This window comes from Rutidosis leptorrhynchoides, chromosome 10 (genome assembly GCF_046630445.1).
Source record: "Rutidosis leptorrhynchoides isolate AG116_Rl617_1_P2 chromosome 10, CSIRO_AGI_Rlap_v1, whole genome shotgun sequence".
NCBI classification, from domain to species: domain Eukaryota; kingdom Viridiplantae; phylum Streptophyta; class Magnoliopsida; order Asterales; family Asteraceae; genus Rutidosis; species Rutidosis leptorrhynchoides.
The window spans coordinates 288,780,358-288,800,027 of NC_092342.1; the positions used below are offsets into that span (position 1 = coordinate 288,780,358).

Genomic DNA, 19,670 nt, shown 5'->3' on the forward strand with positions numbered 1-19,670 from the left:
ATTTACTTTATCTCATTAAGTTAAGAATATGATTTTTAAAATTCGTCGTAAGTTGAAGACTAGGTCTTTGAACCGAAATTGCTTTACCCGAGGGAGGGACGAGAACTTTTATTATCATTATTTTTAATCTTATTGATTTAAAGTATGCCAAAAACATTAAAAAACCCAAAAATCTTAGCTTTTAAAACAATCGCTACAAAAAGACAAATTTTAAAATTTTGTCGAGGGACGGACTAGGGCATAGTCCCGAAACGACCTCGTCTTAAAAAGAAACAAAATTTTTAAAATTTTATTAAATTTTATGTTCTAAAAAGTTTAAGGTTTATAAAAAAAAAAAAAAAAAAAAAAAAAAAAAAAAAAAATACCTGGGAATTGACCCCCATGCGAGTCGCATGGGGATGGGCAGAAGGCCATGCGACTCGCATGGCCATAAAATACTGGACAGGATCAAAACTTCCAGCTAGCTGCTCTGTCTCTCACATTACACACACATATACACGAACCATCTCCAAAACCCTCTCAATTTTTCACCAATTTTCACCAAATTTCTTGCAAAACTTCACAATAATCATGCCTAGATTCAGTAGTCTCAACCCCTTCAGGAGAAAGGTAAAGATTTCACCCCTAATCTCTTTAAATTCGAATTTTTGTGTTCTTGAGCTAGAAAATTTATATTTTGATTTTGTTAAATTCAGGTGTAATTAGAGCTAAATTGTTGTTATATTATGCATGTATATCCTAGATAGAAGCTATTTAACATGAATTGAAGCTAAAAACTTCAAATTTTTAAGAATCTAGGGTTTGTGTTCTTGAGCAATTTGGGGCTTTTTGTTATAAACAGGTTATGGCCGATTTTTGTCATGAATTGTTGCTAAATTAAGTAGTGTAACATGTTTAGGTAGTTAATTGATCCAAACTTTGAGCCTAAACATGTTTTTGAGAATTAAAGTGGACTTTTTAAGTCCAAAAATTCATGAACTTGGATAATTTGATATAAAGGCTATTTGAAACTTGTTTCATTGCTAGTAGTGATTATTTTGGCATGTTATTTGAGATAAATGCTTATGAACTTGATGTACATTTTTCGTATATGCTTATTTGACAAAGTGTAGACTTGACAAAAATATGAAAATGAGCACTAGTTTGATTTGAATGCCATGTAACAAGTGTTTAATTGCTATAATGATTATTGTTGACATGTTTAAGAGTTTAAATGTGATAAAACATTGTACACATTTTCGTATGTAAAAGTGTAGAATTGTTATTGTTAAGAAAATGTGTATAAAATGTGTTATGAATTGAACAGGTCATCATAATTGTTTCAAGTTATTATTTTGCTAACACTAATGCATATTTGGATGCACAAATTTTGTGTTTAATGTGTTTTGCAGAAAGCTGATACTGGAGGTTCAGGAGCATCATCATCCAGGCAACCAGAGCCCGAACCGGAAATGTTTCATGAACAAAAACAGCATATGCAACAAGAAGAAGAAGAACAGGAGGAGCAACATATTCCTTATCACGATCAAGATCAATTATTCGTGAATCAGTTTCGTCAATTCGCTCCACATCAAAGGATTCTGAGTTTAGACATTAATGAAGATCAGTTACACCCAAATCTGAGATTTGATAGATGTTGGATAGAGTATCCAGATTATCAAAAGAACATGCACATTCTCTACTTTAAGGTTGTTGAAATGCCAAGGGCAATTGACTGGGTACCTTTGGAAACAGTTGACCTTGCCGAACCGATTCGGCAATTATTGGTGCAAAGGTATGGTAATTCTCAGTTTAACGATTGGATGCGCCTATTTTCCATTCGTAGAACCATATATAGGGAATGGTGTATAGAATTACTTAGTACTATTAAGTTAAACAGTGATGTTAGGAGGATAGATGATAGAAGCTTTATTAGGTTTCTGTTAGGTGGACGAATGTACAGAATGTCCATGATAGATTTAGCAAGGGCCTTACAGATTTACACCCCTGCTGAACTTTTGAGCCCCGACTGTAATAGCCTGATTGCCCAAGGAGAAAGGGTAGATAGGGAATTTGATATTAACGCTGTCTGGAGGCGTATGTCCCACTTTAATGAATTTCACGCCAGTGGAAATCATACATACTTAGATATAGACAGAGCTGAACTCCGGCTGATTCATAGATTCTTAGCAAACACAATTACACAAAGGGGTAGGAATAAGGAGAAATTGACCGTAAATGATTTGTTCTACCTCAAGTGTATTAGAGACCCGAGGAGTTTCGTTAACATTCCCTATTGTGTTGGTTATTATCTCGCTAATGTAGTTTCGGGGATGAAATCGGGGAGTATTATAGGTGGTGGTATTTTCATTACTCTCATTGGAGAGTATTTAGGTGTAGATAAGCACCAAGGGGGTCCAATGAACGAAATAGAGGACGGAGGTGAAACTATAAGTTCAAACCTTTATCACGGTGCAAGGGTATTATTGATGAGACGTGGTCGGGTATATCGATACGAGGGACCTCAGCGACAGGTAGAGAGAGGTTCGGATGACGAGATGGAGGAGGCGAACAACATTATAGGAGTTGTTCGGGAGACTGCTCTTGATTTAGGTATTCGTATGGAGGATGAATACATGACGAACTATGATAGGCATATGCAGTACGAGGCATGGCAACGCCGGAATGACTACGAGCATTCCCGGCAACGAGAGCATGGCCGATGGGATTATCATCAGCGCCAAATTATAAGCCAGTTGCAGCCTGGCGAGATGTATTATCCGACCCGACCCGCATACTATCCCGCACATCAGCCAGAGATGAGACCACCCTATGATTCATATGATTATGACGCAGCTTACCAGTTCACCTATAATCAGCCATGGAACCCGGACGCGAACATGAATTGGGATCCATATCCTAATTTTCCTCCTAACCCACCTCCTGATCAGTAGAGATAAGTTTAATTTTTATTTTTATTATTTTAAACACTTAACACTTTATTACGTTTATGTAATGTTTGATATTCTTATTATTATTGTGTACTAATATTTTTCTTATAGTTTGAAAGTGGGATGCCAAAGTTCCATTTCAAATTTCATGTATGATTATATTTGTATTGTATGTATTCTCTTTTATGCACAAAACAGGGTAAAACAACGCGTTTTCAAAGACTGGCATTAAGTTCAGCAAAAGCAAGTAATTTTGACGACAATGCTACAAAATGTATGTGAAATAACAACAAGACGGAATGAACAAATGACGTGCACCATTTATCATTCAGCAAACAAACGCCAATATATTTGGAAACTTTGGTAAAAATTTAATCATTTTCACACAAATCACCCTCAATAATTTAAATTGTTACTGATTTCTTGCAAATGAGGGCATTGCAAGATCTTAAGTGTGGGAAGGGGTTAAATTCTTTCGGATTTTAAAATTTTTATATTAAACACTTGGTTACCATTAAAAATACTAGTAAAGCAGTAGTTGTATTAGAATCTAGTGCTCTCTGATAAAAAAGAACAGCCCTAGTCTTATATACTGACTACCCAATTCTAGTAAAATTTTTCAAAATTTTCAAATAAATGAATTCAAATCATGTTTATACATATTTATGAACGATAAAACTAGGTTTTAACACCGAAATTATTGTTACCTCGGAAAGGACATAAATTGAGAAACAAACTAAAATGTTAAAATTCATTTAAAATGGAATAGAGGACGATAAAAAGAAAAATAAAAAGCCAAGTGTGGGAAAATTTACCAAGTTATTTTAAACATATGTCACATATATCTGTAACAAATAACTAAAAATACTTTTGCTTTGGACTAAACTAAACTGTTTTACCCAATGAAAGAAAAGAAGAAATGGATCTACACGATGAATCAATTCCATCATTAAAAGGAAGTAAAGTCTTCCGAAAAAGACACGCGCTTCTTGATTTAGGTCATGAAGTTGTCGTTCAGACCAGCTGTAGGTTGACGAAAAATCTAGAAAAGTCATCACTAAAATCAGCAGGAAATCCACGGACCTCAGCATTAAACAGGGTCGCCAAGTGGTCAGATTTATCCTAACCATGAGAAGGATTTATCTCGTATAATGGGGGGGCACCATGCAAATTAGCTGGATAAGACTAATGAATCAGATCCCCAGAAAGGATAATCTCCTTAAAGATTAAAAATCAGCTTTTAAGACTGATATCACTCAATCCTAGAGATTGACCTTAAAGATTGAGAATTACAAACTCATGGAATTCAATGATATCTAAACTCGAGCTTGAACGAGAAAATATTTTGATCAAAAATACAAACCGATTTGTTTTCTAAAAACCCTATTTTCAATACGTTCATTACCATTGAACGTAAAATCCTAGGAATTCACCTGGAATTCATTAGGTCACCTGAACTAAATCGGGTGTCAACCGTAAGAACGGTGGTTGCATAACATGGTCAAAGACAGGACTTTGTGCCAAACCGACAAATTATAAGGGTGAGCTTTACTATTGCTCCTACCAAGGATAGTAATTGCGTCCGACACGTTATAGACCATAATCAAAAGCATGTCACGGGACATTGCCTTAACAGTTGCTTGTTCAACGCTTTCCTTTACAACCGGACGGTAGTTTGCCGAAAGGTAATATACGGGACAAGTAAACTGGACGTGTTGCTTTCCTAATACAAGGTTAGCAAGTGGGTGACACAAAACCGCAAGTTTTGAGCTAAAATTTTCAAATCTGAAACCCACCAAACCCACAAAAATATTTTGCAAACACCGGTAAAGGGTTATTCCGGAAAACTTATCTAGGGTAAAAACTAGATTTAATTTTCAAAAGATCAAATGTTTTCATAAAGATCCAATTTCATTAATGGATCTAAATTTTTATAGTCATATGGGACTGTAAACCATATCGTTACTACCATTGTTTATACCGCCGTATAGAAATCACTGATGTACAAAGTGTGAAGAATAAAAAAGTGATTCTAGTATTTCAAGACAATATTGCTTGAGGACAAGCAACGCTCAAGTGTGGGAATATTTGATAATGCTAAAAACGAACATATATTTCATAGCATTATTCCCCAAGAAAGACAAGATTTTAGTTGGTATTGTTCGATTTACAAGCAATATTCGTTTAAATAATAAAAGGTGAAGACAAAAGACAGATTCGACAAATTGAAGACAAAAAGGTCCAAAGAGCTAAAAAGTACAAGATACAACTAAAAAGGTTCAAAATATTGATAAGGAACGTCTCAAAATGACAAGAGTACAAGTTGCGGAACACAAAGTACGCGATTTAAAATAATACGCGAGGACGTCCGAAAATCCGGAACCGGGACCTGAGCCAAGGAGAAACGCCCGACGCAACGGACCAAAAATATCTAGTCTACTATGCACAAGAATATAATATAATATATATATAATTATATATAATTATATATTATATATATTATTATTATTATATTACGTCGACAAAGAAGAAAACAAAAGTAGTTGGCTGAATCCAGGGTGGCCATGCGACTCGCATGGCCAGAGGCACAAAACCATGCGAGTCGCATGGTGTGAGATTGCTGGTCAGGTCCTATAAAAAGCCAGTTTTCTGACGAGTTTAATCATCCTTTTTCTCTTCCTCTTCAACGTAAATATATTTATATTTATAATTTATATTTTAATTTTAATTATAATTCTAATAATAAGGGTATGTTAGCGAATGTTGTAAGGGTGTAAGTCGAAATTCTGTCCGTGTAACGCTACGCTATTTTTAATCATTGTAAGTTATGTTCAACCTTTTTATATTAATGTCTCGTAGCTAAGTTATTATTATGCTTATTTAAAACGAAGTAATCGTGATGTTGGGCTAATTACTAAAATTGGGTAATTGGGCTTTGTACCATAATTGGGGTTTGGACAAAAGAACGACACTTGTGGAAACTAGACTATGGGTTATTAATGGGCTTTATATTTGTTTAACTAAATGAAAGTTTGTTAATGTTAATATAAAGATTTACAATTGGGCGTCCCTATAAATTACCATATACACTCGATCGGACACGATGGGCAGGGTATTTATATGTACGAATAATCGTTCATTTAACCGGACACGGGAATGGATTAATAGCCACTAGAATAATTAAAACAGGGGTGAAATTACATTCAAGGGTAATTGGTGTAATTGTTAACAAAGTAGTAAAACCTTGGTTTACACGCAGTCGATAACCTGGTGTATTCATTAAACAAAGTATTAAAACCTTGTTACAATTCGAATCCCCAATTAGTTGGAATATTTATCTTCGGGTATAATAATAATTTGACAAGGACACTTGCAATTTATATTTATGACTGATGGACTGTTATGGACAAAAACCAGACGGACATATTGAATAATCCAGGACAAAGGACAATTAACCCATGGGCATAAAACTAAAATCAACACGTCAAACATCATGATTACGGAAGTTTAAATAAGCATAATTCTTTTATATCATATTTAATTTCCTTTATTTTATATTTAATTGCACTTCTAATTATCGCACTTTTACTTATTGTTATTTTATTTAATCGCACTTTTAATTATCGTACTTTTAATTATTGCAATTTAATTTTATCGCATTTTTATTATTCGCAATTTCATTATCGTTATTTACTTTACGCTTTAATTTAAAGTCTTGAATTTATTTTATATTTTACATTAGGTTTTAACTGCGACTAAAGTTTTAAAATCGACAAACCGGTCATTAAACGGTAAAAACCCCCCTTTATAATAATAATATTACTTATATATATATTTGTATTTTTATAAAATTAAACTAATATAGCGTTGAGCTTTGTTTAAAGATTTCCCTGTGGAACGAACCGGACTTACTAAAAACTACACTACTGTACGATTAGGTACACTGCCTATAAGTGTTGTAGCAAGGTTTAAGTATATCCATTCTATAAATAAATAAATATCTTGTGTAAAATTGTATCGTATTTAATAGTATTTTTCTAGTAAAATAATAACTATTTTATATACACCTCGTTCGACATCAACAATCAACAATTATAATAAATATTCAAGCCATAACAATTAAATCTACAATTTAAAATAGTGATATTCTTTCAATCATATTTGTGCGTCATGAGGTTAAGTCTAAATCAACCGTGTTGACTTTAAAAACCAAAAAGGTTTCGACTTTTACCAATTCACCACAAAGCTAAATTTAAAGAAAATCACGCGACAATTAAGATGGTGTAAAAGCGGCTCTGATACCACTGTTGAAAAATCGTGTGTACTTTTACCAAATCAGATTAACGCAGCGGATAGTTAAAATAATAATCTTTAATTATTTTATGAACAAAATTTATACAAGATTAAATTTTCACTTATTTAATGAAACATGCACACAATTAATCTTTCCCAGTGATCCAGTTACACCATAATAATTGTCATGAATATAAAATAAAAGAGGAGTTAACGATATACCTTTCTTGGAGAAATTGATGAGACGGAGAGAAACTTACGATCAAAAATATGACCGTCTCTTAGGATAGTCCACACTACACTTCAAACAACGTCAATGGATGCTAGTCCAAACCCAAGTAATAATTAATCAACCTTTGATTAATATTATGAACTCAAAATGATATTCTTACTTACTCTCTTTTTAATTCTCTCGTATCTTCTTATGAAGGCAAAAGAAAGGAATATATATTACACTTTAGAAACACCCGTGAACCTTATATCAATCCGTGAATATTTTACTTTTTGAAAGAATTCAATTTAGGATATTGAATTTGATTTACGTAATATCATAAAGTCGTATTTTTCAAATACTTCAGGGGTAGTTTATGAAACTTATAATTAATAATTTCTATCACTTTCATGTGAATAGTAAATTAATTAATTTCGTTTCATTTACTATTCATATGAATAGTAAATGAATTAATTTCGATTTACTATTTTGTTACTTGAGTAATATATATACATCATATATATATTTATTTGACGTCTCGGTGTATATGTGTGTGATCCCGAAGGCTCAAATGAATTTGACCATATAATTATATGTTGTACCTTGCACATTAATCCTTCATTTCCAGCTTCATACTAGTGGTTTATAACAACTTTGTGGTAGATTTGAGGCTTTATAATGTTGCACTTTTTATCTAAAAGGTGAATGATAATGCTGATGACATACTCCGTGTAACATATTTGATGCAAAATTAATGGTAAATGCACGATTTGTTCCAAATTCTTATACATTTAACTTTATACTTTAAATTATACAATCTATGAATTTTTCTAGCTATACAAAAATACATCTACTTTTTTTAATAACCGTCATATAAGTAAACATTAACCACTTATACAACACATTAATACAACATTAACCATTTATACAACAAATTAATGCACTAACAATCATTAGAGAAATCCACAATTTATGTATAAATTAAATTTATAATTTATAATTCGAGTAATATATAATAGCTAATAGCTAATCAAAAATAACGATCGTATAAGCAACGATGTTTCTGTTAGAAGATGACAGAATTAAAGTGCACCTTAGCAAGAGTACATGCAAGAGCAGCACCGGCTACACCGGCACCAACAATAATGACGTCAGTACTTCCGTCACTTTCCGGCTGCGGTAATCCATCGTTGTCGGAGTTATTACTTGATATTCTCTTCGATTTACCACGCGGTTTTATATTCGATCTGAAAATGTACAACAAACTAAAACCTAATGATAATGCAAAAGCGGAAACAAAAAAAAGCTGATAATTGTTATTAATCACCGTTGATAATTCAAAATCCATCAAATCTACAGGCGTCGTGAGCTCTTTTACAACTTGTTTTAAAATTTATACTAGTACTCGTATATAATATATACTGAGTAAATTCTCATTTCAATATAGACACAAAACTTTTGGCCGTTTGGCCCAAAAAACCTAAACCAAACGACAAATAAAACCACAAATGGAAAAAAACAAATTTGCCCCCAAAAATTTTAACAATATACAACTTCACCCCCCAAAACAGGGGTACAAAATGTCAATTTTTTATTTTAATTAATAAACTCCACCCGATTTTTCAGAGAGTCATATCTTCCCGCTCGGTGCGAGTTAAATTTTTCCGAGATCACCGTTCAGCTCTAAAAAATCTCAAGAATCCAACAGGACTAACTACACGCGAAACGGATATCGTTAAAAAAACACTAAATAACGGGCCCTATATTCTCGCTCGGTGCGAGTTAAATTTTTCCGAGACCACCGTTCAACTCGAAATAATTTTACGAACACAACGCAACTAACTATACGCGAAACGGACATCGTTAAAAGTACACGTACCATTGTAAAAAATTTCGATTAATACCGAATTACTCATTTTAAACAAAATATATAGTTAGATTTTCTAAAATCCGTTTAATTAATCGGTCAACGTCAATTAAGAGTTAAAATTGAATTTGTTGATCAAAGTCAGTTAAATTCAAAATTGATTAACTTTTTAACATGAATTAAAACCAGAATTTAGAATTTATGGTAATTTTTACCGTTTTCTTCTATATTTACTCATAGAATTTTGATATTTATTATTTAAATATATAAATTAACATAAATTCTAATGATGCATATATAGAATTCTAGTTTGATGTATTTATAGAATATAGAATATTAATTTTCTCCAAATAAAACTTCTTTAACGAGTTAAAATATAAAGTAAACAGTCAAATAATAAAGGATTATCATCCAAATGCTCACTTTTTCCAACATTTTTTTTAGTAAGAACCCATAAAAAAAATTGACAATTTACCGCGCAAGGCGTAAGGGCGTAAGGTGCCTCTTGCGACCTTGCTTCCCGGTAGACACAAGGACGCAAGGTGCCTCTTGCGACCTTGCTTCCCGGAAGGCGCAAGGACGCAAGGTGCCTTTTACTTCTACCTGCATATCATAATCAATATTTTCTTTTAGACACTTCATCAAACACCTTATGTGCACCTTACGCGCAATTGCTCTAACATGAGTAGAGCACGAATAGGTATGTACATTCAAATTTAGATATATCATATATGTACGTCCAAATTGTATACTGATTGGAACTTTAAATGGATATTACTCGTATCATGTAAACATTGCATTTTCTGGATATTTCGAATTAATACTTGATCTTAAGTCTTGGAAAAGCTGAATTTAACTATGAAGATTTTAGAACACATGATACTTTTTGTGTGGCCCTTGGACCATAGGTATTATCTCTCCAACCGGTACACACACGTAAGGTATTTGATGAAATGTCTGAAAGAAAACATTGATTATGATATGCAAGCATGAGCAAAAGGTACCTTGTGTCCTTGCGTCTCTCGGGAAGCAAGGTTGCAAGAAGCACCTTGCGTCCATACATCTACCGGGAAATAAGGTAGCAAAGAGGCACCTTGCGGAGATAAATTATCAACTTTTTTATGAGTTCTGAGAAAAAAAGATGAAAATGAGCATTTATGTGATAATCACAACAAAAAATCGCATTTATAAACACTTATTATCTAATCCATTCCTTTTTTTTCAAGAGCCCAAGACCACTGTTTATCAGTTTGGGCTTATACAATAGCCCAATACTAATACCGAATCCGACCCGAAACCTACCCGACAGAATCAGACACACCTAATCCCAACGGCTAGTTACACTAACAGTAATAAGACTACTTCAAAAACCAAACACATCTCTTCCTAAAATCAACGCAATTTGTAATAACCAATCAAACAGCCACGTCCTCTCTTTCTCTTGATCTGCGTCATCAGAAAACAATGGAAGTTCAAAATCTTCAGCCGGAACCAGCACCGGAGGTAGAGGTGATCGACGGCAGCTTCAAAGACTCCGACGATGAAGAGTTTTACGAGAAAATCGAAGCGCCAAAGTTCGTGGATTTTACTAAACCCTATACCGTTCGCACCGACGATCGATACTGGTTCTGCTCTCGTGTAGGTATGTAATTTGATATTCCGAGCTTATGTTTTTGAAAGTGGAAATTGGTTGTAATTGTTAATTTAGGGTTTTTAGTTATAATTGTAGCTCAATTTTAGCTGATGTTTGATAGAATTAGGGTTGATTTTTTGTTACTGAGGTAGGATCCGGATCTGGATCTGAATAGAAGTTAAAATTGTTGAGAAGATTGATTCAATTAGCTATAAATCACAATTTTACAATGTGAAATAAAGTTGGAGTTATTAAATTTTGATTTGCAAATTTATATATATCAGTGACATAATAATTAATTAAAAATGGTTCTCACAAAAATAATTGTGAATAGAAGTTTAGTTTTAATGAACTTTTTGTAGGTATTTAAATTTAAATTTGAATTTGAATTTGAATTGAACTTTTAAATATGATAGGAAAAATTGGATGTCATGAGAAAAAAAAAAAATTTCTTATAACTTTATTCCCTATAGATGAACTTACTATAGTTTTTTTGTTACTTGTATATCTAAATCTATGAGATTGTAAAAATTGAAAGTTTGAACTTTGTATACTTGAATTCTGCATCCAATTTAAAAAAAAGATCTGAATCGCGTGATCAGGTTGTGATCAAAAGCATGAAGAGGAAATAAACCATGAAGAGATCTCGAAAAACTTCGTGCTTCGGGTGAGTCTTCTCTTTCTCTAATGTGATCGAAAAAGAATCAAATTTTTCATTTTATTATTTTAATGACCTTGTGAATGCTTATAGGTCATGGCAGCAAGAAGTCCTAACATTAAGCTACAAAAAGCGTTAAATAAGGAACACACAAGGTGCGCAGATACACATGATATAATAAAACATACTGTGAATTACATACTATAACTTATTTTTTGTCTCTTTTTTTTATTGTTAGGATGAAATGTCCACAAACTGCTCCTGCAAAGCCATCAAAGTCTAGGATACCCAGGTTAGCCATGGTGTCTTCATTGGTTCCTCACAAAAATGGTGATTCGGATTCAAAAAACAAAATTAAGCCCTGTTCAAAAGTTAGCTCAACCCCATTGGCTAATAAATCTAGGCAAGTTGCAGCCAAGTATATGACAACACCAAGAAATAAAATGGGTCGACCCAATCCCGATTCATTCAGAAGCGTTCAAAATCCTAAGAAACCTGCTGTTGATGTTAAAAATCGAACGGTAGCAAAGGCTCTTGTTTTTCAGTCCCCTAAGAAGGTCATTTGTGTTAAAAAGTCGGTTGAATTGCATACACCTTTGAAAAAGATCTGCGAAGGGTTGAAAAACCTTAAGATAGCTAGTCAAAAGAAAACGTTTAAAAGTACCAAAAACAAGCTTATTAAACCAGAATCTGAAGAGGCTTCGAGTAGGAATTTAAAGGTTTGCAATAGTGCGAAAAAGTCGAAGGATTTGGGACGTTCGAAGTCTGCAACGACTCATGAGAAGAAAAGTTTAACTTTCGAAAATTCAAATTCACATGTTTTGAGAGCAGAAACGAAGGATTTGGCAATTGTAGAAGATAAAGAGAATGTACAAGTGGATGATGATGATGCTAAAGAAGATGTTCCGAATTCTGAAGATAGAGAGAATACCGTAACTGCTGAAGATTATTCAAAAGATGAGGTGGCAGATCAAATGAATGATGATGGTAAAGAAAACGCTTTGATTCCTCAAAATAATACTAACAGGTATGATTTTAATCAATCTTTAAAACTTGATTAATCTTGTCGTGCACGTCACAATGCTTATAACTTATGCCCACAGATCTGATAACGAGCCATTGGGTGATAAAATCCTCAGCAAGGAGATGCATAAAAAGAAAAAGGTTGAAAATACTTTTTATATTCATTAATTTTTTTTTAATTTGTTATTATATTTTAAATAGTTGCAGTATTCTTTACATATCAGTATGTTATAAGTTTGAACATCATGTAGGTAGTTCAAACTTCGGGTCCTGTCAGTATGAAATGCAACAAACCGAAGGCTACTAGCATTAAACCTTTCAGGCTAAGAACTGATGTAAGCAATTACTTTTACGCTCTGTTGTATAATTAACGATTCATTGTCGTATTCTTTAGTTCATAACTGATGATTAGCTATTGGTTTTTTTATAGGAACGAGGTATTCTTAAAGAAGCTAATCTCGAGAAAAAGCTTAATGTTAATGCTCCTGAAAAAGAGGTGTTGAAAGATACAAGTACGATAAAGAGAACATTTCGAGTTCCAGTGAGTTCACCTTTTCATTATTATTATTACTCATCCATTAAACAATCTTTTATTGTTGCAGTATACTTTGTTTCTAATAATTAGGTTTTGTGTCAACAGAGAAGTAGTAAGTTAACATCCGAACAAAGAAAACATAACGATGATACAAGTGATAAATGTGAAAAAGAATTGAGTGCAGTTGGATCAAAACCAGCAACTAAAAGAGCACACAAATGCCCTGAATCGACACAGCAAAGACCTCGATTTATGACAAGTTTAAGGACAAAATCACCTCAACGGTACGAATTTGCTAACAGGGCTTAGTACAGTTTGTTTAAAATGAATATAAACTGCTCATTGTTTAATAATTGGAGTATGCATTTGCAGGGTTGTGTTAACCAGGAAAGCTATAAAAGAGAAATCATGTAAGTTAACGAGCGATGTTATGGTGTCTGAGAACAAAACTAGATCGGTTTCTGCTGCAAGATCCAGATCAAGGGGAAAAAGGCCGTTGACCGTTGCTAAAGAACCAAACTTTCACACCTCACATTTGCCAAGGACTTGTTCTAAGATAACTGTTTAATTTTGAAGTTTATGTTGTGTGTAAAAGATGTTATCAATCATTCATTGAATTTGCTTTATACAATTATGTTGCTACATAAATTTAGTAGCCATTTATTTAATTATATGTTTTGACTCTTGTGTAGAATTATTACTTGATATTGTATTAGACATTTGAATTAGATAATATTCAGTTGCCTAAGATTGAGTTTTGCTAATGTGTTATAGCCTATAGGGTGTATTTGTTACTTATTATATGTAGATATATACTAATACTATACTATTCATTGTCTTAGATTATAGATGCGTAACCAATGATGGTACTTGCATAATCCATTTATGGCCATCTTCATTGAATGTTATAACAACCGAAGAAATAAAAAGATACGGTTCCCTCCCCTATCTTTGTAGAAGATAATGAAAATAATATCACTTTTACGGAAAGATTGACACGTTTGAAGAAAGAAAAGAAGAAAAAGGACAATTTGAAGGCAAGTCGAGAGGATGCATCTAAGGTAGATAAGCCTTCACCAATTTTGTATGGTCGTAGTGGTAGGACTTATTGCGATTGCGAGGAGCTTTCGTTTGAAGGTTTTTGCAAGTCGTGGTACGTTTTAAATAGAAAAGTTCCTAGGGATATTTTTGAAGGTGTGAATTTGCGATCGAGAAAAAAAGTTGCATCCACATCGGGTTCTTTTAAGCTCGTTGATCAAGATGAAGATTTGGATCACGGGAACTCCATTCAAAATTTGTTTTTGAATGGTAAGGTCGACAAGAAGAGTGGTTTCGCGGTATCGGAAAATGGCGGGTCTTCGGGGTTGAATATGTCCGATGAGGCCTTCTTAACTTTTGATGAATTGATGACGTGTATGGCCGAGAGTGAACTGGTTACGGCTAATCTTATTAATTCAAGTGATACCCCGTGTCCTATGGTAAAAGTCAGAATCAACATAAGTGTAAGAAAAAAGTGGTTCGAGGTGCGGAAATAGCTAAGTTCAGCGTGTTCATCAAGGACATCTGAGTTCTTTTGGATTCCTTTATTAGTTTCTTCATTCATGTCATGTTGTAATAGTTTGATTATGCTTTATGTCGTGTGCTTTTCGTTTGTTTTATTTAGTTCCAATTTAGGTTAGGCGAGACTCGATATCGATAGTTGATTGGTAGTCGCTTTGTAGGTACGAGCCTCGCCAAGGTCCTCTATTGTACTTCCCGTTGAATTCATGTTCTTTTTGAAAACGTTTTATGTTTATATAAAGTTCTCGTTTTTTTTGTTTGGAAATAAATAATAATAAAAAGATAGGTTAAATTGCGCATTTTTTAACAACAATTATTATTAGGGCAAATTGCCCTAAAGGAACATAAAAATCAACTTTTCCCGATAAAGGAATATCGTTTTTTCATTTGCCCTTAAGGGTTTCTGATTTGAATTTGGTTTGCAAGAGGGTTTATGATTTGAAAAACGATCGATTCGAAGTAAAAACTGACACAATGGATTTTTTTTTTTAATTCTACGCCATTCTTTAACGCTGTATTCTTGAGTTTTTTCTCGAACTGAAAAGAATGGAAAAGAAAGGGGATGAGAGTGTTTTACTATCATTCCTAATCCGTCCAAATATAAAAGGAGAGTATTGTTAAAAAAAAAAAAGTTAATGTACTATCCTTCCTATCATCTACTTTCATTTCCTTTCAGCTTAAAATTATAACTCGAAAACCACTATTTTTTAATTCGACTGTTTCCTTTCTTTTCCATTAAAAAAATCTCGAGAATGCAGAGTAAATGTATTAGGTGTCCACATGTATTAACCATTCTATTCACGGATCTGATTAGGTCCGATTCGATATGCTTTATGCACATGATTCATAAGCATTTTGTAAATTTTTGTTAGGTGCTTTGAGTGAAAGTGCGACAGGTGTAACACGACTCATTTATGAACACGATTTGCAAACGATTTGGAACTTCATTTTATATGCACGAAATCAATTTATGAACACGAGCGGTGTAACAATCGGTGGTTTTCAGTACCCTAGATCGGATTTACACTAGATCTAATTTTTCGCGATTTGAAACTTCATTGTATGAACACGAAATCAGTTTATGGAAACGAACAGTGGCGTTCGAAACAAGATCGATTTTGAAGAACATCAACGATTTTGAACTTCAGGTGTAAACGATTACATTGATATGGTTTAAAGATTCCACACCGGCTAGATGTAAATGTAGTATAAGTCAAGGTGTCCCCTCAGTAATTCCGGAAGTCCGTAACAATTGGTATCAGAGCCTACCCACCTAGCGGGTCCCGACAACTCGGAGTGGTGGCTTGGGCCCAAGGAAGGGTGCCAACCGTGACCAAAGAGAAAATTGATCCTTAAGGATGGGGTATTGATATGGTTTAAAGACCCCACATCGGCTACGTGTAAATCTAGTGGGCGTCATATAAGTCAAGGTGTCACCTCCTCCTTCAAGCTAGCTTTTGGGAGTGAGTTCTACACTTTGACTTATGACTTATTCCGGGCAATCCTCCGATAACGTTCCAGGTTTGTCTGTGGGATAACTTCGAATTAGTAGTAATTCTAGTCCGTAACATATATGTTTTTGTAAATGAGAAGAACATCAACAATTTGGATCTACAATTACACTACACTGTAAACGAAAAATTGATTTTATGGTGTTCTTGATCTTCTGTATTTATTGATTTTATTAACGATGAAGAACATCAACAATAGCTTGTCTCTTTGGTTCATCAATACACCTGTCGGGCCTCTATGATAATTTTTGTTGAAGATTCATGATCTAAGGGACGTTACGATTTATACCTTGGCAACCGTTCTCGAATATAAAATTTGTAGAAATGAAAAATCGGGTTATGAGATTATCTACGTTGAAGTATCATCTTTGTGATGATATCAAATAGATATTAAATATGTTGATGTAAACCGAGAGTTGTAAAAAAATGAGTCGAACAGGAGAGGTCTTGATGACTATTGTGAGTAATAATTTTAGTGTTTGTTAAAAAATATGACTTGGAATTAAAATTGTTTTTAAAAAATTGACATGTTAATACATGTGGAAACCTAGTAGACTTGCAACAATGACGTGGAAATAAAAAAATTCCCCCATGTCAGTTTTTACCTCAATTCGATCGTTTTTCAAATCATAAGCCCTTTTACAAACCAAATTCAAACCAGAAACCCTTAAGGGCAAACGAAAAAACGATATTCCCTTTATCGGGAAAAGTTGGCTTTTATGTTTTCTTTTTGGGCAATTTGCCCTTATTTTTATTATATTTTTTAATGAGAACCCTTACGAGTTGTCATTAAGAAAAAGATTGATGCACGTGTTCATGCATATCTTCACACCAAGGGCAAAAATATACGTGAGTGCAATAATGATTGGGTTTTTTTAGGAGTTAGCGGCTTTAACCTCGTTTTTGGTCACTGTGATAACCCTAGCCGAGATGATGATATCGGGAGGGTGGTCAAAGGCTAGTCGCCGGTTAATGGATGGCGCCAATTAGTGGTAAAGGGAAAAAAACCCTACAGGGAGCCAATGGGAAAAATCCCTAGCTGATCATGGTATATCGTAGTTGCCATATAGATGTGGGCCGTATGAGGCGTTTAACAAGAGCAAGGTGTATTCTTGCGTTGGGAGAAATCCCTATACAGGGTTAAGGAAAAATCAGGGTTTATAGCTTACGAGCCAAACCAAATATAACCCTAGTGGACCTTACCCGATTAAGTCCTCCCAGTTCGGTATGATATATTTTGTTAAGTATCATATCGAATTCTCCATTGCAATACAGTAAGAACAAAACAAGTTTGCGCAACAGCTACGCAATAGATGCACGAACAGCTGCGCAGAAAACCAATTCCACGTGAAGTTATGCAAAAAGTTGCGTGGGCAGCTGCGTGGACAACTGTGCAGAAAACCAATTTCTGCCTGAAGCTGCGCGACTTTGGTACACGCAAAACTGTGCTGAAAACCAATTCTGCGGATGTTTGCGTAAAAGATACTGCTGATAAATGCGCATATTGTTTTCTTAAAACCACACACAAATAATCAATTCAACAAATATAAAAAAAAAAACAAATCTTCATAGACCGAACGTGTGAGTAGGAACACGAGACATTATTTTTCGTGCCCCACGGTGGGCGCCATTTGCTCATGCATATTTTTACACCAAGGGCGAAAATATACGTGAGTGCAATATTGATTGGGTTTTTTTTAGGAGTTAGCGGCTTTAACCTCCGGTCCAGTTACCGTGATAACCCTAGCCGAGATGATGATCTCGGGAGGGTAGTCAAAGGCTAGTCGTCGTAGGAAAAAAACCCTAGATGATCATGGTAGATCGTAGTTGCCATAGAGAGGCGGGCCGTATGAGGCGTTTAGCAAGATCAAGGTGTCTTCTTGTGTTGGGAGAAATCCTTGTATTTATAGGAGAAATACTAGGGTTAAGGCAAAATTAGGCTTTATAGCTTACGAGCCAAGCTTAAATATAACCCTAATGTACTGTACCCGATTAGCACGATATAGTGGTACATTCTTTGACTTAGTGGTGGTTATTTTTAGAACATTGATAGTTACTTTGAATGTAGAAACAAAACTAGCATGTCCAAATCTCTTAATGATTATCTTTAAAATTGTTATTAAAAAACTTATTTTTTTTATTTAAACTGACAGGATGCTTATGTAACGGTCATCTTTAAGGATTTGATCTTCAAGAAAAGGTTTCATTGTGGATAATATTATTGTTAATGCTTTAGATTGACTTTCTGGTAAGTTGCCTAACTTTAGGATAAACGGGAACGTATGATTACATAATCATTTATTCAGGGACGGATTTTTTGGGTGGCAGGGATGGACAGTGGCCCCTCCAAATTTATGTGCTCTTAGTGTAAATTTGATTTTTTGGAATCCAAAAATATAAATATTTTATGTAATAGCCCCTCCAAGATTTTAGAAATTTTTTAATTGATTGAAGTATACGATTATCTCTCTAAGGGTTTAGGCGTTCAGACTTTTCACATTCTATTCTTCATCCTTGTATATTCTCATATCAAAAGAACTTGCGTGCATAGCTCAACGGTTCTCCCCATGTACTTTGTGTCATGCGATAGGTAGAGGTCATGAGTTCGATCCTTAGGGATGACATGATTTTCTCTAAACCAATTGAACACCAATAATTGTGGTATATATTGACCCTATAGGGAGGTTTTACCTGATTCGTTCAAGGACCTCTACCCGGACCACTGCCCGAATGGATGTGTTCCCGCGTACCGTCGATCTGGTTCGGGTTTCCTCCCGAACGTGTGTGTTACGTGCAAATGATGAGGGTCGTTGAGATAAATGATTTACTAATGCCAAAAAATCGCTGTTCAGAAAAAAATATTCTCATATCAAAATCCATTGTTTTGAAGGTCACTTTTTTACTTTTATTATTTAAGACTTTAGCATTTAAATACTAGGATATTGAGTTATATATTTTACATATACTACGAACTGTGCCACACATGTAAATTAACCAACTTTTGTTTGTACATCTATAAATTAATGGATAGCGATAGGTGGATAATGGATTAGGCGATTAGCGATAGGTGGATAATGGATTAGGAGCTAATCAAGTAGGCACTTTAACACGAGCTGGTGATACGCGTTGGTGTTCTCATTTTCATTATGTTTGTAACTTGCTTAAGATGTTTAATACTGACCATGAAGTTCTTGAGAGTATAATTGAAGATGGATCTTACCCTTTTTGAAACGATTTTGGCCCTCCCACTAAATTCATTCAAGATTCGTCCCTGCATTTATCTACTTTGTTTAATTATTAGGCATGATATGTTTTGGAGTCACACAAACATTAAACATAATGAATAAAATCAAAGATTGTATTTTCTTGAAAAGTCTTCCTGTGATTGTCAAGAATATTGCTGTGCTTCGATAGTCAATTTTGATCGAATTTTCATTATCTTTTTGTTC

At 34.1% G+C, this 19,670-nt stretch overlaps 1 protein-coding gene across 1 annotated transcript in view; it reads right to left on the reverse strand.

Annotated features, from left to right (window-relative positions):
• The window catches only part of LOC139871953 (squalene monooxygenase SE1-like), a 44,072-nt gene extending 35,290 nt beyond the window's left edge, over nt 1-8,782 (reverse strand). The window contains exon 1 of the mRNA XM_071859712.1: nt 8,528-8,782. Coding sequence (XP_071715813.1) covers nt 8,528-8,782 — 255 coding nt within the window. The remainder of the gene's footprint in view (nt 1-8,527) is intronic.
• Nucleotides 8,783-19,670: the final 10,888 nt, after the last annotated feature.